At 38.1% G+C, this 23,235-nt stretch overlaps 1 protein-coding gene across 4 annotated transcripts in view; it reads left to right on the forward strand.

Annotated features, from left to right (window-relative positions):
* The window catches only part of EPHA5 (EPH receptor A5), a 368,735-nt gene that overhangs the window by 197,708 nt on the left and 147,792 nt on the right, over positions 1-23,235 (forward strand). For all 4 annotated transcript variants that reach the window (XM_062199261.1, XM_062199263.1, XM_062199262.1 and 1 more), the window contains exon 5: positions 409-744. In XM_062199261.1, the coding sequence (XP_062055245.1) occupies positions 409-744 (336 nt within the window). The remainder of the gene's footprint in view (positions 1-408; positions 745-23,235) is intronic.

The raw sequence follows: 23,235 nt of genomic DNA on the forward strand, positions 1-23,235 counted from the left end.
TGCTTGCTTCCTGGTTTTCACAGATTACTATCAACAAGGACATAATCAGCATGGCCCCTAGAGATCCACCTACTAGTTAGTGTTCAAATGTCTGATCTTATCCAGCATTACTTGTGCATACATAGTTTTACTCCATGATTTGTTTTCATACACACCAAGCAAAACATCTGTCTTTCCTGAACTAGTGTTAGAACAACGCTAAGATTAATTATTCCCATAGGGTGTAACCTCTACAGCTATCCCTATAAACTGAGGCACGCTTTGACAAAGATATTTACAAATGATGACCTAAAAGAGAGGTTGCAGATCTCTTTAATTTATTTCCTGCAGGCCAGGGATTAGTGGGTAAACAATGCCTTATTCATATCATCTGAAAATATGTTTTTCTCACTTTACTTTCCAAACCAGGACCCCCCTCAGCCCCTCGGAATGCCATCTCAAATGTTAATGAGACTAGTGTCTTTCTGGAATGGATTCCGCCTGCTGACACTGGTGGAAGGAAAGATGTGTCCTATTATATTGCATGCAAGAAGTGCAACTCCCATGCAGGTGTGTGTGAGGAGTGTGGCCGTCATGTCAGGTACCTCCCCCAGCAAATCGGCCTGAAAAACACCTCTGTCATGATGGTGGATCTGCTCGCTCACACAAACTATACCTTTGAGATTGAGGCAGTGAACGGAGTGTCCGACTTGAGCCCAGGAGCCCGGCAGTATGTGTCTGTAAATGTAACCACAAATCAAGCAGGTAAGTGCCATGTCCCACCACTTCGGGTATCTCAGGCCTAGCTCCTTCCGTTGTCTCTGCAGCCGGGCGCTAGGTTGACAGCTCTGTGAGAGAACTACCCATCAGCCGAAAGCCAGGATGTAGAGCAGAACACATCTCAGAATGCTTTATGAGTTTTAAATGAATAAAAGCTAAGCCCACATATACCCACAGATCAAAATATACATATATCCTAATTTAGTTTTTTGCTTTAGAAATATATTTTTGTATCAAATACATTTGTAGGAAAGTGTTTGGTCTTATGTAATTTCATTCAGAGCATGTTTATACCTTAAGTCTACTTTCATTGTTCTGTTACATTCAATTTTTTTTTTTAATTTGTTCATTTACCTTGTGATCAGGCAGAATTTATTTGCTTATTTATTTGATTGCTTGCTTGGCATCACTGCTGAATTTTCTTTGCAGATTTTGATAGTCTTTTTAAAATTTATTTCTGTTGTTATTTTAATACAAGTGAGTTAAACTAATTTTTGTTTGCTAGGTTCATTTTATCAAAATTTGAATAGCTGTGAACTACTGGGCAACCATGTAAAAACAAATCTAAGCTCCATGTGTGCATCTCATTGTTATTAGAGAGTAGAGTCTATAGTCTGTGCTGCTAACGCCTCTGCATTTTCCCTTCACATGTTCGATTTTAAGCAAACCAACATGGTCAAATGGAAGTCCAAGATAAACTGCAGCTGATTTAAAAACTCAGCCAACTGTGTGGAAAGGAAACATTCTAAGCCCAAGAATTATGTGTAACTTTTCTTTTTCCTAACAAAAAGTAGAGAAGTATCTGGGAGGAGAAGATAAAGACATTAAAAGCCAAAATATGTAGCTGTCCCCTGTGATTGGACCTCAACTCAGTCCAGGGTTGTCCAACTTTGTCCCTCACTGGTGTCTCTGGTGGGCTTTGGACTGGGAAAGCAACCTTGCCACCAGAGTACACAATGACATAGGATGTGCATGACTGATTCACGTAATGTTAGTGTAAGCTTTTCAATTGTAGAAGGAGGAAATGGAGTTGGTTATCAATTCTTACCCAAAATAAGTCTCAGAAACTATGGGATGTCACTTAAGGGTTTGTCTCTTAAGAAAAAGAAAGCGCTTAACACTGAGTTCAGTTTCCTCTGATGCATAAAGTTGGGGAAAACAGTCAAGAGTACCCCCAAATAATGCACAGTATCTGGGTAATTCAGTTAGAGTCATTGTGGACATCTTCACATATCAGAAAAATACTGGTTTTATTAAAGATTTATTTATATATTTATTTGAAAGGCAGAACAATGGACAGAGAAGAGAGAGAGAGAGAGAGAGAGAGAGAAAGAGAGAGACCGACTGTCCATTCACTAGTTCACTTCCCAAAATGGCCACAACAGCCAGGTCTGGGACAGGCCAAAGCCAGGACACAGAAACTCAATCCTTCTCTCCCACTTGAGTGTCAGGGACCCAAGTACTTGAGCCATCTTCTGCTGCCTTCCCAGGCATATTAGTAGGAAGCTGGATTAGAAACTGAGCAGCCAGAACTTAAGCCAGTACTCTGATACGAGATGCTGTCATCACAAATGTTGACTTAACCTGTTGTTGTAAAATTATGACCACTCAAATAATTCTGGCTATAAAATCTATGATTGGACATTTATTACCTAGCATATTTCTTTTTTTAAGAGATATATTTATTTATCTGAGAGGCAGGGTTACACAGAGATGGAGAGACACAGAGAGTCTTCCATCTACTGGTTCACTCCCCAGATAGCCACAAAGGCCAGAGCTGGGCAGATCTCTAGCCAGGAGCTCCTTCCACGTGGGTGCAGGGGCCCAAGCACTGAGGTCATCCTCTGCTGTTCTCCAGACCACCAGCAGGGAGCTGGATCAGAATTAGAGCAGCTGGGACTTGAACTGGTGCCCATATGGAATGCCAGTGCCGTAGGTGAAGGTTTAATGTACTATACCACAATACTCACCCCTGTATAGCATCTTTCAGACTTACTTGGTCACAATAGGAAACTTCTGTTGACATTCTCTTCAGTTGAAAATTCTCTTGCTTGAGAAACCTTAACTTCCTTGAAAGACTCCATTGATGAGCTAGATACAGGAAGTGACTGTTTATTTGTTTCATGATGTGGTAAATAAATAAATATTTGTTCTACTAGTCTTTGATGCACTGGCCCATTAGACTTCAAAGTATGTTATTTGAACTTGACTATCTTAAATGCCAAAAAAGATTAATTTTTATCTAGCTGATTATGGCATAGCTATCACATAAAACAAACACTCATATTCAGAGCACACATCTTGTTGACTTTTGCTGGCTACTTTTTTCCCAGTTGTTCATGGTACACAGTGTAAAATTCTTCCAAGTCTAACCAAAAGTCAAAACAAGGTTTTCCTAGTATCATCATTCCAGACCAACTCAATTTCCACAAAAATCATCAAGTCCAAGTAGCTCCTCAAAAGCTTTAAATTTCAGGCTACTTGACTGAAGAAACATCAAGTACCAATCCTGCAGGCAGTGAGTTGCAGTATTTAATTTTCAATGTCTGAATATTTTGTAAATAGTCTGAACCCTATCTGGATTTTGTATAAAACTTTAGTCACAAGTTCTTTTAAAGATTTTTTTTTCTTAGAAATGTGTTTAAGTGATTTATTTTAATTGTAAATGGACTAAAAATCATTGTGGAATTTATTAAATGCTATTATTATTATTATTTTATTGAATGACAAGCATATAGTATACAAATTAAAAATTCTGTTGAAAGCAGTTTCATTATTGAAAATTTTGTCAGCTTATAAATTTGTATGTATTTATCATATTTTCTATGTAAAGTTTTCCCTAAAAAGAACTGCACTAGGCACATTTAAGCTAGAGTTTACAGCTCTTTTAATGTACACATATGTATACTTTATCCCAAGTGAAAATAAGCTCATTCTAATCACAAAACAAGAATTACTAATTAATATGCAAAGGGACAGAATTCTACATAAAGACTGAAGTGTACCAAATTTTAATCGTGTAAGTGCTTGGAACTTGTCCTTGGGAGAGCTGTGTTGACATGACATCAGTGTAAGTGCAGCAAACTTGTCTCTTACTTTGGAGACTCTCCTCATTGGCCCCAGTGTACTGGAAATATCAGTAAAGTTGAGGATCCCTGTCTTTTGAAGCTGTAGTTTCTTGCTCCTCGCCGTGGTATCTGGAGGATGTGATCATCCCGGTTCACCAGACCCTTTCATTTTGCTCCGAACCTTGTTGACCAGCACGACGGCTTAAGCTGTAGAGGTAGACATTTAAGAAAACAGAAATAAGAGGGTGAAAGGGCACTGCTGTTCCTTGTAAAAAGAGAGGGGTCATTTTCTGGTGATCTCTATTGAGATATTTAAAGATTGATTATCACTTGTTTGACCATTGTGTTGTTTTTTTAATTTTATTTAAGGTATAGACATTTCATGCATTTCATATATACAGCTTTAGAAACATAATGATTCTTCCCACCTTACCCTCCCTCCCGCCCACACTCTCACCCTTCTTCCTCCTCTCTTTCAGGTGCCAGGGTGTTTGTTGATTCTCTTTAGTGGATAGAACACTTTTCATTTTAGTCAAAGTGTGATGAAACACATTTTTATTTGGCAACATTAAGTTTTCTTCTATATAGATCAGACAATTTAATCTCTTTATGTATTTGTAACCCTCTTTCTTTTTCCATATCATTGATGTTGGTACAGGTCCTCCGGAATTTGTGTTTCCTCGTTTGGAAGGAGAGGAAAGCTAAGAAAGAGGTCCTTGGTTTGGCCATTTTTACAATTTTACAGCTTTTATTTCATAGACCCCTGAGGCAAAAAGGGCTGTTTTTATAGTTACAGAGTAAACTTTCCAAGTATACCACAGAGGACTAGTGAAATAACTGAAAGACAGATCAGAGGTATCACTGTGCCCACTATAAAGTGGACTCAGCCCCAAATCCCATTCACCCAAGCCCCTTGTAGCCTCCATCTCCATCATTGTTTCTTAATGGTTTTCTGGTATCAGCGCTAGCTCAAAGGGCAATAGTCAATAACCTCTGAAAGGCTGGGGTGTTTACCTCCAAGCCCTTTGCTCTCCGGTGTATTTAGAAATGGTTGCAGATGCCTTTCAGAAAAGCTAGTGGAAGATGAAACGTGTTAACATGCATTGCTCTTGCCGAGGCCTTCTTTAAGGGTAACCCCTTTCTCTTGGTTAAATGGCCATGGGCTCATAAACTAATGGAAGTCTGAAGGCCGTGAAAAGGCCGTAACTGACTGGGTCACTACATTTAGATTTGATTCCTAGACTTTGTTACCATTGGGAGCTCACATCAGCTGTCCTATTAGTTCAGTCTCCACATGCCAGGGACTGTAGTTCTTACCATTCCAGCCCTGCTGCCTGTATGAGACGGGCGCTCACCCTCCTTTCAGGCTAAAGCACAGTTCTGTGGCTTCTCCCACTCCTGAAACCTGCTGTAACCAGGCAGTCATTTCACTGGAGTTTCAGGCTCTGTGTTCACACATACAGAGAACAGAAGTGACAGAATTTTTTAAAAAGTGACAACATCCTTATTTTTTTCTATCATTGTCGTGGCAAAGAAAGTGTCTCCGGGGCCATTTCCGAAGATGTAATCGGTGGGTGATTTCACAGACCTGGACAATAAATCTGCCTTAAAATTTCCATTTCAGTAGGTCACTGAATTCCTTCTCCCAGTTCCTAAAAGGAATGCCCAGGACTGTAATTTAACTTAGACCACTTTCCAGTCCAGATTGTATTCAAATAATTAAAGAAGCATTTAACACCTGTGCCAGCTACCAGGAGTAGCAGGTTGGCCGGAACCTCTAATCATCTACACAATTCATTCTTGCCTCTACATCAGGAAAATGTAAAATCCATTTTCACACACACAGATAGCTGCCTGTGTGTTTTCACAAAGAAGCTGTAGACCCTGCATGTCTCAGGTTTAAGAAGGTTGTACCACATTAACAAGATAATTGGCTCCCAAGAGGATGTTGGGTTCTGGAGATAGAAGAAAATGAGCTGGAAGAGAATTGCTTGCTGCCTTCAGTTAACCAAGTTAGATGAGGTACGAAGTGGATATTGAAGAAATGAAGGAACGGCTTCTCTAGTCAGTTTTGGAATAGATTAAATGCTAGCACAAAGCACTTATGTTTTAGAAGTTAAGAATACTTTGAGTCACCTGAGTGCTCCTGTTTATTTGAAAATTCTAATGACCTGGATTTCTCATTTCCCCCCAGTCAGTGGTCCTTTTGAAAAGTGAATATATTCCATCCACATTGTAATTCAGAAAGTCTGTGGAAACACACTGGATCTTGATGAACGGCCTGCCATCCATCTTCACAGGCATCCTGGGGGCTCCCTCGTCTTCTCAGTGTCCCTTAAGCTGAGGACTTGTTTGAGCTGATTATTTTATGTCTTTAAGCTCTCAGTGAATATTTTAAAGAATATTTATTTGTTTATTTGAAAGTCAGAGTTACATAGAAAGGAGGAGAGACATAGAGAGAAATCTTCCATCTGCTGGGTTACTCTCCAAATGGCCACAACAGCCAGGGCTGGATCAGGCTGAAGCCAGGAGCCAGGAGCTTTATTGAGGTGTCTCATGTGGGTAGAGGGGTCCAAGCACTTAGGCCATCTTCCTCTGCTTTTCCAGGCATATTAGCAGGGAGCTGGATTGGAAGTGAGGCAGCCAGCACTCAACCAGTGACCATATTGGATGCCAGCATATCAGGTGGTGGCTTTACCTGCAGTGCCACAATGCTAGTCCTATAATCTTTTTTTTTTTTTTTTTTGTTCAGGCAAAGTGGACAGTGAGAGAGAGAGAGACAGATAGGAAGGTCTTCATTTTTCCGTTGGTTCACCCCACAATGGCCTCTGCGGCCAGTGCACTGCGGCCAGCACACTGCGCTGATCCAAAGCCAGGAGCCAGGTACTTCTCCTGTCTCCCATGCGGGTGCGGGGCCCAAGGACTTGGGCCATCCTCCACTGCACTCCCGGGCCACAGCAGAGAGCTGGACTTTAAGAGGAGCAACTGGGACAGAATCTGGCACCCCGACCGGGACTAGAACCCAGTGTGCTGGCGCCGCAGGTGGAGGATTAGCCTATTGAACCGCGGCACCGGCCTAGTCCTATAACCTTGAAGTACATTTTTACACAGTCTGCCATTTGCATATTTTTGTATTTCTCACATACTTAAAATACTAAAACAGATGAAGTTTGTTAAAAAAAATACTGTCTTCAAGAAGTACTTTGAGGTGAGCACACCTGCCCCTATATACCTGATATTGTCAGAATTGCCATCCTCTGACACTAAACAGATCCTTGGTTCCTATCCCAAATCCATTTGTTGTTCTCCTGAGTTAAAGAGCAACCATTTTGGGGACTGATGTTGTGGTGCAGCAGGTTAAGCTGCCATGTGCAATTCCAGCATCCCATATGGCCACTGGTTCAAGGCCCAGTTGCTCCACTTCTGATCCACATCCCTGGTAATGCACGGAGAAAGTACAAGGCCCAAGTGCTTGGGCCCCTACCATCCATGTGAGAAATCAAGATGGGGTCCTCTTGCCATGTGTCCATTTGGGGAGTGAACCAGCAAGCAAGAAGATTCTCTCTCTCTCTCTCTCTCTCGTCTCTTTCCCTCTCTACCTCTGCTTTTCAAATAAATAAATGAATATTTTCATAAATACAAGAGCAACCATTTTTATATGTTTGTGTTTTCTTATTATTACAGAATGTTTTTTAATATTATATGCATATGTTTTAATGTAATTGTTGGCTATATTATATGCCTCTTTCTGTCCAGAAATTTTCCACCATAATCAAAATGTGTTTACATTCACACATGTTGATTTTGACCATCTACTGTGCTGCTTTTAACTGCTACATATGCACTACATTTGTCTTACGAATTCTTACAGTCATAGTGGCTTAGATTCTCTGACCACGCTATTTGTAGGCAGTCTATATTCAGATTGAAGTCCAGGAATAGTGATTTCTAAATTCAGTTATATACAAGTTTATAAAATTTAAAAAAAAGAAAGAAAAGAAAACTGAAAACAAAGTACTGGACCTTGTTGTCAGTTACTTTACCTTTTTCCTACATGGTGGACTGAATATATTTTATTATCTTCAAAATGAAATAAACAAAGAAGAAACTGTGTTTTCCTATATCTGTTACATAAGGCAACTGATTAGAATTTTGGCTAAAGATCTGGACTTTTTGAGCCAAAGTTTCTGGTTTCCGACTTGTCTGTGTCACTAGCTAGCATTCTGATCTAGATAAATATCCCAAGGCCACGGTTTATCCACTTATAAAGAGCAATAAAACAATGTGCATATGACATAGGCTGATTACAACAATTAAATGAGTTAATATTTTTAAAACAGCTAGTATAATATCTGGCATGTAACAGAGTGCTTGAAAATGCTATCATAGTAACACTTAAGAGACTTTTCAATAATATTCCACGTAGTATGAATTCATGGGATAAACTATGGGGAAATAGGGTTTGGACTTTATGAGTATAATACATAGAAAAAGATGAACATTTGAAAATGAAAATAGTGACTAGAAGTACTGACACTGTTGATAACAAAAGACACCTGCTATAAGCTTGGATTAAATCAAGAAAGTTCTTCCCCAATGCGTACTAAACGGACAATGATTTTTTTAAAACATTGAGTTTAATATTAACATTGAATCTTTCTAGTTTTGTTAAATATCCATAGCAATAGCGTAAAGAAACATCAATATGATAGTATCAAAATAAGAGCAAACTGGGAAGATACTTTGTGCATAGAAAACATTCAGAATTTTTATTTTAATCAGTATATATTTGGAAAAGCATAAATTTCATTGGCTACATCTTTTTTAATGTGTGGATAGGTATTTGGTGAATTATTGAATTTTAAAAGAAAAATATCTGGAGAAAAAATTGTTTTGTTTAATTACATATATTGGCCTCACCCTGAAGTGTCTCTGTCAAGATTAGATTTCTGGTATGGTTGCCAACAAATCTTTTAAATTTTACCAACTGAAGCCGTCTGTCTGTTGTGAACCTGGCTTGCTTGAGGCTCTGGCTTGTGCTTGCTACCATGCCTGTTTGCTGTTTTGAAAACCGTTCAAAGATGAGATTCTAATGCAATGAACATGTCCATAACTCATCACTGTTTGTTAATAAGGATTAGAGGGTGGTATGGACCATTTTTAGAACCTGTCAACGTGCATGCTTTGTTCATTGATGAAAACTTAATGATTTTGTTCACTGACTAACTTTGCTCGATACTCACCTAAAAGACTGCAAAACACTACAGGGCCTTCTATCTCTTTTCTTTCTCCCTGCTGGGGCAACATGAAAATCTGAAAATAATGCTGAGCACATGTCAGCACTTCCTCACGTTTTTATTCAAAGAACTGCATTTACCTCTCTTTATTTGATCCTAGCAATATCCTCATGATATAAAATTACTGTTGCCATTTTTAGACTGAAAGGTAAAAATGTGGAGTGATTTTCCCAAGATCTTGGATCTGTTAAGTGAGGGAATAGGAATCTGAATCAAGGAATTCTTACTCTAGAGCTGTTGTATTCTGAGTCACTATAGAGCATCACAGTGCTGTTTCCTCTATGGGAGCCTGTTTTCTTACAAATTATCCAAGATAGCTCCATTTTCAGATCCTGTTAAATTGCTGCTTCCATGCCAAAGCTGCTTCTGATCTCTGAAATGAGCCAATTCTGCCTCCATGAGGTTACTCTGAATACAAGGCCCTAGAACTGTCTGTTCTCTGCTTTTCTAAGATGTTTCCTTGAAACAGGGGAACAAGAAAGTTCACATCCTCGTGTTTGTTAATATAATTCATTGAGAAGTTGTTTGATGGCTTCTGTTATTCAAATCAGTGTTATAATTCCAGTTACTGTAGAGATGTTGTCAGAATACTGTTGACTTTTTTTTTTTTTTAATTGAGGATCCAGATCCAGAGCCCCAACCCTAATTCATAGGTTTAGGTTTTCAGAATCCTGAAATAGATATTACTTAATGTCTTCTGCTTAAATAGCCAGCCTACTTTCTTAATGTGTCTTGTTTAGACACTGTAATCTTGCCAAAAGGATTCACTGAATATGACTAAGTCCATTCTTGAAAGAAATTATATACAATGATTACTGTGCTGTTTATTGGAAATTCACAATATTTTTCATCTTCATTTAAGAATTACCTAAGCATGTATCTTAAAGTGTGTTCTTGTAGACTCCGTACCCTAAATGTATGATTTGTGTCTTCTTTAGACACTGTAATTGTGCCTTGTGTAAGTCTTGTCAGTGTGCTTTATAGATGTAGTATAATAGTGAAACCACAGATGCAAAATCATGTTTAAGTCAAGCATATACATGAATCCATTGTTATATTATAAACCCAGAGTACTTGGGATACAGAAAATTTGTGGCACAGTGTATTGAAATAATTTTTCAAGTGGTTTCCCTGAAATTAACTCCCTGACATTCAAATACCAAGTATTTATTCACTTTCTCTTGTATTTATTCTACTCTACACAGCATTCCAAAATATACTGAAGTAGTCAAAGCCATTCTCTGTATAGGATCTTATTTGCCTACTGGATAAGAATTGAATGATAAAGACTAATGAAATAAGACAATTAGTAAGGAATTAATGCAACTGGGCATTAAAATCAACAGTGATAGCATCACATTCATTACTTTGAGTGACTGCATGGATTGGCCTGTTGACTTCACAGTGTCTTTTTTTCTGTCTCGTTTTCCTCTATTATGACATGGATGTGTCTGTGGAAACTTCACTCAAGTCTGCTTAATCACGATACACTTTTGCAGTGATTAACAATTGATTAAAAATCATTTTTGCAACTGCTCTGATGTCTATTTAAGTGTCCATGCCTTGTTGAGGAGAATCAATGCCAGCATAGTCAACCTTTAGTGATAAGACCCATTGTTCCATGAACTATTAACACACAATGAAATGAGAAAAGAACTATCAAGATTATCTTACTATTGGGAGCATTTTTATTTTCTCAGTTGTATTACATTTTATTAATAATTCACATGCCATTTTATACTTCATTGGAATATAGTCAAAGCAACTTACCTATGTGTACTTTGGCTCCAAGACACCAATATTTTCTTTTTCAGAAGGAGCACATAGATTGAAGAGATTTTTTTTCCAGATGGAAATGTACTCCATTAAGCAAATTTCCTTTGAGTACCAGCTTTTTTTCCTCACTTTTTTTTTTTTGCAAATTTTCTTCCAATAGAAGGAGAAGATGCAATAGTTTATTGAATTTTCAAGCCTTTAAAGCCCAAGAATATGACCTGCATTAAAAACTGATGCTTGAATTATGGCTTATTTAATAATTTCTAGACTTGTAATATGAGCACAATATACATACAATATTTTTCTGACACTAAAATTTCTCATTTTAATTACATCTGCTTGTTTAAAGTATACAAATTTAGAGGGTCTGTGTCTATTTTTTGAGTTATCTTCTTTCTTCCCTAATAAAAAAGCAGGTGCTATTTGAAGATGAAAACTGATTTTCTTAGGAATTATTAATCATTCAGGTTATTTTTTCTATTAACAGTATATTCATAGTAGGAATGCTTCATTTCATAATATATGCACTTAATGAATTTTTGATATGCTATTCATATAAAAGGAAATGTTTCTATTTCAGAAAAAAAGTTTCCTTCAAAAAAGCAAATCGATAACATTTTGAACTTATTATTGGTAGTGGTAGGGCTGCTAATAATGGTTTCTATTTTCACCCATTTCAGATAACTAAAGTATCTGAGAATAAAGGTATTCAAACGTTAATGATTTTCAGTGTTTCCCAGTAAGATGGTGTCCTTAATCCATAAGCTGTACACTGGAAATTTATATTCATTAACTAAAAGTTAAAAAAAAAAAAAAGAGCCGGCGCTGCGGCTCACTAGGCTAATCCTCCGCCTTGCGGCGCCGGCACACCGGGTTCTAGTCCCGGTCGGGGCACCGATCCTGTCCCGGTTGCCCCTCTTCCAGGCCAGCTCTCTGCTGTGGCCAGGGAGTGCAGTGGAGGATGGCCCAAGTGCTTGGGCCCTGCACCCCATGGGAGACCAGCAGAAGCACCTGGCTCCTGCCATCGGATCAGCGCGGTGCGCAGGCCGCAGCGCGCTACCGCGGCGGCCATTGGAGGGTGAACCAACGGCAAAAGGAAGACCTTTCTCTCTGTCTCTCTCACTGTCCACTCTGCCTGTCAAAAATTAAAAAAAAAAAAAAAAAAAAAAAAAAAGAAAAAAAAGAAAAAAAAATACCCTCTAAAGGAAACTATACATTCAGTTTTTCCTGGAATTTACAGATATTTCTCCAGAGATTAGCCTAGAAACGAGAGTGGTGAATCCATAAAGACTGTGAAATTACTAAACATAATTGATGGGGACTTTAAACATCATGCAGCTTTACATTTTTCTCTGGTATTTAACTACCACCATTATTTCTAGTCCTACAGTTTCTCTACTTTCTCTAAGGAAAACTTTCAATGCTGTGTGTCACTGTGCTCTTTTCGAGAGATGGTATGAAATGGTTGGTTGGTACAAGGCAGCAGAGGCAATGAGTGTTCTGCAACTGTTTAGAAAATACAGACTGCAGGTATTTATTTTAGAAAAAATGTTCTGCATATATTAAGAAAATGCTCCTGTAGCTTCTTCAGTTACTTTCACATGAAATTAAATTCTTGGACTCAAAATTGTAAAAGCCTTTATAGAGACAAACCATGAACATCTTTAGAACCAGATACTGTGTGTGTGTGTATGTGTGTGTGTGAGAGAGAGAGAGAGAGAGAGAGAGAGAGAGAGAGAGAGAGAGAGAGAGAATATTACATCGGTTGTTGGTGCAGCTTTGGTTTGACAGCACACTGCTCTCCTTTGGATTTATTTCATTAAGTGTGTAGTTTATTTTTCATATTTTCATTTGTAATCAGGATTTATCCTAAAACTCTGTATCCTTTAAACTTATTTTAACAATGTTGGCAACAGCAATGGTGATTGTAGCTAAACTACTTTGCTCCATTTCAAGTTATCCTAAATTTTATTGGGATATGTTAAATAAATTACCTAAGAAAAGGTCTAAAATATTTTTGGTGAAATTAACACAAAAGCAAGAAACTGCTTTTTGTCCTGAATGTGTTCCTCTTTCCAAGCAGTTCTTAAATAATCCTTACACTGCTCACTGGCGACTAACCCTGCGGCTTCTTTCTCAGGAAAACTAAAGGTATACCAGTCTTTTTCTAACCCAAATATTGCTTTGGTTTTTAATTCTCTCTTGAGTCATTTTTCCTTACATAATATTTTCTAAAAGACAAATGATAAAAAGCATCATCCAAAATCATTTTTGCGCATCACAGCAACTCTGAAGTATATAACTTGTATCTCAATTTTATGCACAGTTAGTAATCCAGAGATTTAAATTCATAGTTGTCTTACTATAGCAGCCATGAAGCTGCAAGTAACATAAATTCAGCTAGAGTATACTTAAACAATGCAGAGGTTCCGTTTTATCATCGAAAAGCATCGGTTTCAGAAGAGCTGTGATTATGAATCTGGCCTCATTTCTCTGAGATCTTCTCAGTCTACTTTATATCAAGCTGCAATTCTCCCTTCCTAGAAAAATGACTAGAGCAATTCCAGAATTTATATGTGTACCACATCGTCCAGAAGGCAAGAAAACTTTGCTTCCTTCAATTGTTAAAAGACTCAGACTTGACTCTCAAGGGCCAGTTTGAGAGTCCATATCCAGGAAGCCATCACTGTGAGGAGGAATTAGGAATAAGCCATCTTGTCTGTTCTGACAGATGTTCTCCATGGAACTCCCGATGTATCCAGATGTACTGGGTTGATGGAGTTGCTTTGTTCATTAGAACTCAGCGTGTTGTGCAGCATTGTTCTTATCCGTAAGTTTTCTGAAGGGTTGCCTCTTGGTATTCCAAGTATCTCTGTGAGTAAAATCCTTTGCTCCTGGAAAATCCAGCCCTACACACAGATACTCACACACACTGACACTCAAACAGGGATACACACACTCAAATATGATACTTTGAAAAGTCCATGGAAAAATAGAATTCAAAAATTAATTTTGGGTGCAAAAAATCTTGAAATCAATGCAAAGGTATTTCACATGATCCATCTAATAGATGTTTTGAAGATAACACATGTATTTTTTTTCCTTTGAGTAGTTTTTGTATTTCCTTTGGAAAATTATTTTACCCTTCCTATCAGTCTGTACCTACTTGTTCCTCAGAGCGCTGCTCTAGAACTTCTCTTGTCACTAAAAAAGTGTTAGGACTTTTCATTTCAAAAGTGTGTACTATGTAAGAAACCACCTCCAAACTCACTATCCCCTGGATGTTCCTGCTTGCCTTACCTTGCTTCCTTAACCTCGTGTAATCAGTGCAGGTTGCATGGTTAACTATGTTCCTTCTGGCTGCTATTAAAACAAATTACCACACTTAACCAACACAAATTTATTGCCTTAAAATCTGTAAGTCAGAAACACAAGTCTCTCATGGGCTAAAATCCCAGTGTTAGCACAGTTTAAGAATTTATTTCCTTGCCTGTCTTGCTTCAGGACGCCTGCGTTCTTTGATGATAGTCTCATTTCACCCTCTTCAAGGCTATTAGCAATAGCTTACTTCCATGCATTGCCTCACCTTGGCCGCCTCTTCTCCCTCCGACTTCACTCTTACGTAGTGTTGTGATTATTCTGGGCTCACCTGGATAATCCAGAATAATTTCCCTATCTGCTCATTAGCAACCTTTATTCCATCTGTAGCTTTCACTTCTCTTTGCCCTTAAAATGTACCATATGCAGAGGTTCTGTGGATTAGAACATGGGTCTCTTGGGAAGGCCTTTATTCTGCCTACCACCGTGACTTTGTTGATGTTATTTGAACTCTTATGCACATGAAGAACAGAAGACAGGCTGCTTTAAGATGGCTTGAGTTGCAATAACTAACCTTTTCTCTTTATGATCTTTAAACCTGCAACAGGTCGGCCCATGTTTTTATCTTAATAAATCAGGTTTCTGAAAGAAATAGTGTGTCATCACTTCAAAGTAATCTGCTGCCAGAAACTTGTAAGAAGTCGCAAAAAATCACAATATTGGTTTTCCATCTAACAACAAGGAGGAGCTGCAAAGTCACATGACAAATGGCATAGAGATTGAGGAGTTGGAGAATTAGGGCCATTTTTTGCAACAAATCTACAGTCGTTGGAATACTTTCCTAACTGAAGAATTTTCTTCTCACTCGGAAGTCACCAGAAGAACTCTGATTTATTTTGTGAGCATACAAATTCTCTTTTGCTTTTCCTCTTCCCATTCATGTATGTTGTTCAGACAGAGGGGCACCCTGCCTTCTTTCCCGTGATTTTTCTGAGTAGAAAATGAATTAATCATTGTAACTTTGGTTTGCTATGTGAGTATCTCTTGAGAACCAGAGTTAAATTTTACTTTTTTTTTCTCATCATCTTTTTGTTATATTTTTCATAACCCACTCCTGTGTTCCAGTGGTGATTTAACAGGTACCAATTTTTGTTGCCTCATTTCTTGCTGTGTATTCCCAGATGTGGGCAAGATGTGGGAAATTCGTGAGAGCCAGCTGCCGATTAAAGTGCATTGGGTTTGCTTCCTTAGACCGGAATGAAACGATACAGAAAAGATGCAACCATCTTGACTGAGTATCTGACTTTAATAATAGGCCTGTTTCCCATAAAAGCAGAAAGAAAAGAAATAATCCAGGAATGACTGTGCTTATTATCAGGTATTGTCAAGTGTGCTTTGACAGTTCCAATACTTTGGTGTGTTTTTTCCCTAAAATCTCACATTTAAGCTTCAGTAACTCCTAACTAGTCTACAACTAAAGGTATCTATCACTCAATTAGTTATCACTTCTTCCATTGCTAATATCTTGATCCAAACCACCATTGTTTCTTAACTAGATTACTACAATAGTCTCCTAATTCATGTCCTTGTTTAGCGTCTTGACTGTTACAGTTCATTTTCAATAAGGAGCCACCAGGATCTTTTAAAAACATATCAGTTGGGGCAGGCTGTGGCTTAACCTGCCATGCCACAGCATCGGCATCCCATATGGGTACCGGATTGAGACCCAGCTACTCCACTTCTGATCAAGCTTCCTGCTAATGTGCCTGGGAAAGCAGTGGAAGATGGCCTAAATCCTTGGGCCCTTGCACCCACATAGGAAACTCAGAAGAAGATCCTGGCTCCTGGCTTTAGACTGGCCCAGCTTTAGCTGTGTGGCTGTTTGGGGAGTGAACCAGCAGATGGAAGACCTCTCTGTCTCTCTGTCTCTGTCTCTCTGCCTCTCCCTCTTTGTAACCCTGCCTTTTAAGTAAATAAGTAAATATTTAAAAACAACAACAACAACAAAATCAATTCATGATACACCCTGCTCACAAGCCTCTAATGAATTTCCATTTTATTAAAATACATAATCCTATGGGAACTGGGGCTTTTTCACTCACTGGCTGATCGTATCTCCCAACATCTTCTGTCTCACTCATTTCCTGAGATCCACTTGCCTGTTTGCTAATCATTGAACTTTCTGGGGTCATTCTGTCCTCAAGACACTCATACTTATTTTATGCTTGTATAGAATTATCCTCTCTAAAATATTCATGCTTTTCCCCACCTGGGCCACCTTTGATTCAAATATTTTTTCAAAACCATTTCATAACCATCCCATTTAAAAGGATGTGCCCCCGCCTCACACACACACACACACACACACATATACACACAGCCTTTCTCCCTCTAGATTTTTCTATTCCATACATAAGCATTATGATTTTCCCTCTAAAACTGTATAACTTACTCAGTTTGTACATTTTTCCTAATTCTCAGATCATTTGCTGTTCTCACTCTGGAAGATGTTGTTACATAGTGTGACAAGTGCAGGACTCTATGGGGGAGACATCGGTCTTGCTCTGATTCCCTTCGCTTTTTGTTTGTTGGCCTCTAATCAGTCATTGTGCATGTATTATTAATGACTGAATTCGTAGCAGCTGCTATGCTTTTTACATGTAACAGGTACTAATGAATATTTAATGGATGAATAAATTGACATAATTCATTGATAGTTCATTGGTTTCAAATCGGGAAAACTAAGCATCTATTTTAATCATAAAACTTTTTGAAAAACATTTTAGTTATTTAATCTGAGGCAGAGTTACAGAGTGTGTGGGGGGGCAGCTACTGACAGAGAGAGATTGAGAGAGAGAGAGAGAGAGCGAGCGAGCGAGCAAGTGAGCACATACAAGTGCTTCCATCTGCTGGTTCACTCTTCAAATGGTCACAATGGCAGGAGCTGAATCCAGAAACCAGGAAACCCATTTGGGTGTCTCATGTGGGTGGCAGTGCCCAAGCATGTGGTTCATCTCCCACTGCCTTCCCAGACACATTAGCATGGAGCAGGATTGGAAGGGAGCAACCAGAGTTCACATGGGAGCCCATATGTGATGGCAACATCACAGACGGCAGCTTAGCCCACTGCGTCACAATGATGGCCCACGTGTTATTTCATAAAGAGAAAACTGATCTCCTTGAAATACGAATACCAGTTCTTTGTGGCTCTTTCATCACCTCCAAATCAACTTTGTTTCCAAGATGGATTATTACAATTTCATCAACCTTGGCCTTTGGTCATAATTTATACATTTTAAATGATTTTGTGTACTTTCCTCTTCAGATGCTTTTTAAAAATCGACTTTGGGGCTGGCATTGTGGTGTAGCAGGTAAAGCCGCTGCCTGCAGTGCTGGCATCACATATGGGCTCCAGTTTAAGTCTTAGCTGCTCCACTTCTAATCCAGCTCTCTACTATAGCCTGGGAAAGCAGTAGAAGATGGCCCAAGTGCTTGAGCCCCTGCACCCTTGTGAGAGACTGGGAAGGAGCTCCTGGCTCTTGGCTTCAGATCAGCGCAGCTCCAGCCATTGCTGCAAATTAGGGAGTGAACCAGCAGATAAAGGACCTCTGTCTCTCCCTCTCTCCCTCTCTCCCTCTCTCTCTCTCTCTCTCTCTCTCTCTCTGCCTCTCCTTCTCTCTCTGTGTAACTCTTTTAAATAAATAAATACATCTTTAAAAATGACTTCATCATGTGTACATCATTCAGCATTAAAATTTCATTGTTATATCAAAATCATTGTTCATTTTAATGATCACAACCTGTAGATTTTCAGATATTTGTAAGATTGTATAAATTATTGTTTATTGAAGTTAGGTTATTTAGGTTTTTTTTTTTTTAATGTGCTTGTTTCTCATTTGGTGTTGCTTTATCATTTCTTTGAGGCAGATTGTACCTAGCTTTTTTTACTTTTTAATTTCCAGGCAAACCAGTCATTTTAAATTGATTAGAAATAGAAAAAAATCAGAAAATACTGTATATATAATATATGAAATTTTACAAGTTTTAAAACTTAATACATTGAATGAAATTGAGTTTCAGTCAATGTGCAGGAGCAAAACTTCTACAATGCATCCTTATATGAACTTATTACTTTATTTAGTACATAACTTGTATATTTTATTTAGCATACAACAAAAAGTTTGTGGAAATGGAATTAAAAGGTAAAATAATAATTATACATTTTATTCTGCAATGATTCCCCAGGAAAACTGTCACAAAACTGGGCTTGTTTGATGAGAGGGATGAGCAGGAACATTGTGATGGTGAAGGGCTCTCTGAGGGAACTTCCTCAGGCATTTTTCTGAAAAGCTTTGGCTGACATTGTCAAACCACTGTCATAATAAGCAGGATAAACAGATGTTATAGCTTCTGACCCTGCAGTCAACAAGCAAAATATCTTGAACATCTACAAAACTGTTGCCATAACATTTGCTCTTGAGTAATCAATCCACTTTTGTCATGACCATATCACTTCCTTCTTCTGGTAGCCATTGCTTTCATTGTGTTTTGTCTCTAGGATGGTACTGCTAAAACCATGTTTCGTCTCCCAGTACGATACTTGGAAGAAAGGCTTCATGGTCTTGGTTTCATTTGTTTACAACTTCCATTGAAAGCTCTGTTCTTGTTGGCAGTTGATTTGTATGCAATGGTTTCAGCATCCATCAAGCAGAAAGAAGGTCTTTTAATTTTAATGTATCAGTCAGAATTGTGTAAGCTAGACAAGTAGAGTTGTTTATGATGTTTGTTTTTGTTTCTGCTGTTAATTGTCAGAGTCTTCAGTGAGGGCACAAACAAGATTAAATTTCCATGCAAAAATTGATTCGCATGATCTACCATTGTGGGTTTCATCTTCAACATTATCTCATCCCTTCTTTTTTTAAGATTTATTTTATTTGAAAGATATAGGTACAAAGGGAGGTAGACATACACACACACACATACATACACACACAGACAGAGAGAGAGAGAGAGAGAAAGAGAAAGAGAGAGAGAGTCTTCCATCTGCTGGTTCACTACCCAAATGGCTACAGTGGCTGGAGCTGAGCTGATCCAAAGCCAGTAGCCAGGAGCAGCTTCTGGGTTGCCTGTGTGGGTGCCGGGGCCCAAGGACCTGGGCCTTCCTCTGCTGCTTTCCCAGGTGCATTACCAGGGAGCTGGATTGGAAGTGGAACAGCTGAGACTCAATCTAGCACGCATATGGAATTGCTGACACTGCAGGCTGAGGCTTTAACTTGCTGCACCACAGTGCCCGCCCCTCACCTCATCACTTCTTAATTTATCCATTTGGAGACTGCTGATTTGTTTGGAGCATTGTCTCCATTACTTTTTTATAAAGCATCAATGATTTCACTATTTTTCCACCCAAGCTTCACCATCAACTTGATGTATCTTCTTGCTTCAATGTTACCAATTCATGTTGCCGTGATAAGGACTCTTTTCAAATTGATGTTTTATCCTTCTTGGTGTCTCATGGTAGATGCTGTTCTGACACATGATAACAAGTTGATGTGAGTTTATTTTGGTTCCATTTTTTTTTTTTCAAATCCATGCAGTTTCTTTCATAAAATCCAGTTTCTATGAACTTTTTGAAGATCTTTCATGTACTTGGAGTTGCACTCATTCATTTCATGATACTCTACTACCACATTTTCTAAATTCTTAGACTGGATGAAAGTCATAGCTTTATGAGATCTCTATGTAAATCTGCTTCATATTGTTATAGTTTTAATGGGTACAGATTTTTAGTATGAGAATCAAATATATTGAATCACTTACTTAAACTTAATTATTAAAGTGGAAATTTTAGATATAAGAGTCAGGATACATTTTCACCAATTTACTAAATCAGCTTGATGTCTGCATTTTAGCATTTTCATTATAACTTCTTACTCTTTACCTATTTCAGCATCTCAGTATACATTAACCTACACTGTCTGTAAAATCCCCAAAGATTCATACTTACGTTAAATAATTTTGTAGTAAATAAACACCTAAGTTTCAAGAGAAAATGACTGAAGATTTTGTATGATTTGGCTTGTAGACAATTATTTTTTACCTCATCTGAGTGCATTAATATTTAAGTGAAGATGGTAGCAAATTAAGCATTTGTCAAAGGCTACCCAATAATTGGAAAGTACAGTTCTACGGTGCAGAGTTCTAGAATCTTCATTCTGCATTTGTTCACATTTTACCTTGTTGATTTCTTTGGGGTCCTGTTCTTGTAATAGTGCAGTAATGATTGTTTAATGAGTTTTCTGTTACATCAAAGAAACTTTTTAAAATAGCAATGACATTTCACATAACTTTTGCAGAATCATTTTTACAGATTCATGACTGACATTTTCAGTAACTACAATTCAGTTTAGGCCAAATGATTGACCTCACTGATATCACTGATTTCATCGTGTAAATGTCACGATTAAATGTCCATATAAAGAGTCATCTCAGGTGAATGGATTTCCAAATAGAGAGCTGTGTACGATTTCAGAGTGAAAAAACGTGTATCGTGCAAAAACACACACTTTTTACGTGGTAGAAGGATCCTATTTCATTTTAAAAAGTGGAGGAGGAGGAAGATGTTGTTAATACTGTTTATGCACCAATACATACCTCTGCGTACCACATACTGATTTCTTGAGAAAATATTAGGAAACATTATTAAAAAATAATGGGTAGTAAGTGCAGTTTCTGTATTCCAATGATTACACTTATCAATTGTGGGCTTCCTTAGAGACCTGAGGGAAAATTTTATTTTGTTCTATTTTTTATTCAGAGATAGGAATTCTGTTTAATCATCCAGTTCCCAAAATAAAAATAACAGCTATGGTAAAAATATAGCCACACATTTTTTTAAAGATTTATTTGTTTGAAAGGCAGAGCTAGAAACGGGAAGAATCAGAGGGAGAGAAAGACATCTTCAATCAGTTGGTTCACTTCACCAAGTAGTCACAAGAGCTGGAGCTGGGCCAAGAGTCCAGAATTCCATCTGGCTCTCCCACATGAGTGGCAGGGGCCCAAGCAATTGAGCCATCTTCAATCTCTGCTTTCCCAAGTGCATTATTACCGGGGAGCTGGGTCTGAAGTGGAGTAGCTGATATTTGAACTGGGGCTCATATGGGATGCCGGTGTTGCAGGTGGTGGCTCGACCCACTGTACCACCAGCCCCTAGTCACACTTCTTTAGTCAAGAAGCTGAGTCTAATCCATCAGCTCTGGAGTATGGGCCAGCTCATAGAGAGCCACAGAAATCACATGTTTTGCTAATGGCTGTGCCTCTAAGGGTTTGCAGCTTCCTTGCCATCCTTGGAGCCCTGACACCACCATTTGTTGAAGAAACCTGGTCCATCTCCCTTGGGGATGGAGAGCCCTTGATGGGAGCTGGAGCTTCAGCCCTGACAGTCACTCCCATATCCCCAACTGACACCTCAGGCTTGAAAGTACACCCCTCTAGGACAAACCCAGGGCCAGCTCTCTTACAAGATGAAGGCAGTCAAGATCTGCAGAAGAATCACCCAACTAGTGCTTTGGATTATTAGGATCATTAAATCATTGTTCCACGTCACCAAATGTGAGGGACGTTTCTTTACAGCAAGAAGCAATATTTACCAAATATTGCAAAATCCATAATGTTGTTCTGAGCAGAAAATGACAGTTATATTATCATGTTACAATAATTTCTCATTGACTTAAGAGAACACTGATAGATCAAGAATCTAAGTCATTTACATACAACCAATCAGTAGGGAAATCAGAAATTGGGCCCAGAGTGTTTTGCTTCAGAAATGTCATTTTAACCAAAGACTATATTAGTTCTTATAAGATGATCCACAAATCTACACAGCTGGTTTATTCTTAAATTGTAAAAGCCAGGCTTTTCCAGTAACCGTGCCCTATGTGTGAAAATGTTTGAATGTGCTTATCTGTTCATCCATCTGTCACTCTGTCCACCCATCTCTGTCATCTTATGTGTGCATAGACCAGATTCCTGCAGTAGACAGCATGTTCTGCTTGCTTAGCTGCCCGATTGTGCAACATCAATTATATTATGTCACTGTATCTCAGTGGACCTGTTCAGACTTCCTTTTATAATAATATTCTCTTCATTGTCTTTTGCTCTACCTTGTTCCATTTTACATTTCACAATATGTTCATGGCCCTTTTTCAAAGCCTAAGCTTGACTCTCTGGATATATCAGTTTTAAAATTTGCCCCTTTTTTGTAGCTGTCAAAGAAGTTTTTCTATGCCCTTAAATGTGTCATTGTGTCTGAGGTTGCAAGCTTTATGTATCTTTTGGGGAGATCATGATCCATAGTTTTAAAGGCTAGATAATGTGCTTAAAAGCAGTTCCTTCTTAATGGCTTTCATTAATCTAACCTTCGGTGATATATATTTTGATTATATTTTAAAGAAGTGTATAGTAAAATAAATACTTTGTAAAAAGCACAAGATAATACTGAGAAATAATTAGGATTTTACTTGTTATATGTAAAATAAACATGTAAAATATATTACAGTGAGTTGGAAGTTCTTTAAAAGAGGATAATGTAACACATTTAGATTTAGAACAATAGACAGTTTCTTTGTATTCATAGGATTTATTGTTAATAGATTTTTAAATACATATTAATAAACTACATAAAAAAAACCAAAGTCCAAAATGTAAGTGTAATGTTAATCATGAATAGTGGTTGGATTTGTTCTCCACATACATCTTCATCACCAGAAAACCAGACTTAGTGCTTACATTTCTTTAGTCCTGATGGCTAGGAATAAATTTTCAATGCAGCTCTCAGTGTTGGCTGTTGGTTTGTGATTAGGTGAACAAAAATCTCAAAAAGACTAAACTTTGGGAATATTGTAGAGTATTGTAGAGATACAACGTGAATGAAAGTACAATAAATCTTTCTGTTGTTTTCAGTGTTCCTGTATGTTTTATCACACATAGGATTTATAGCATGAATAGCAAACTGATGACTT

This window comes from Lepus europaeus, chromosome 8, assembly GCF_033115175.1.
Source record: "Lepus europaeus isolate LE1 chromosome 8, mLepTim1.pri, whole genome shotgun sequence".
NCBI classification, from domain to species: Eukaryota; Metazoa; Chordata; class Mammalia; order Lagomorpha; family Leporidae; genus Lepus; species Lepus europaeus.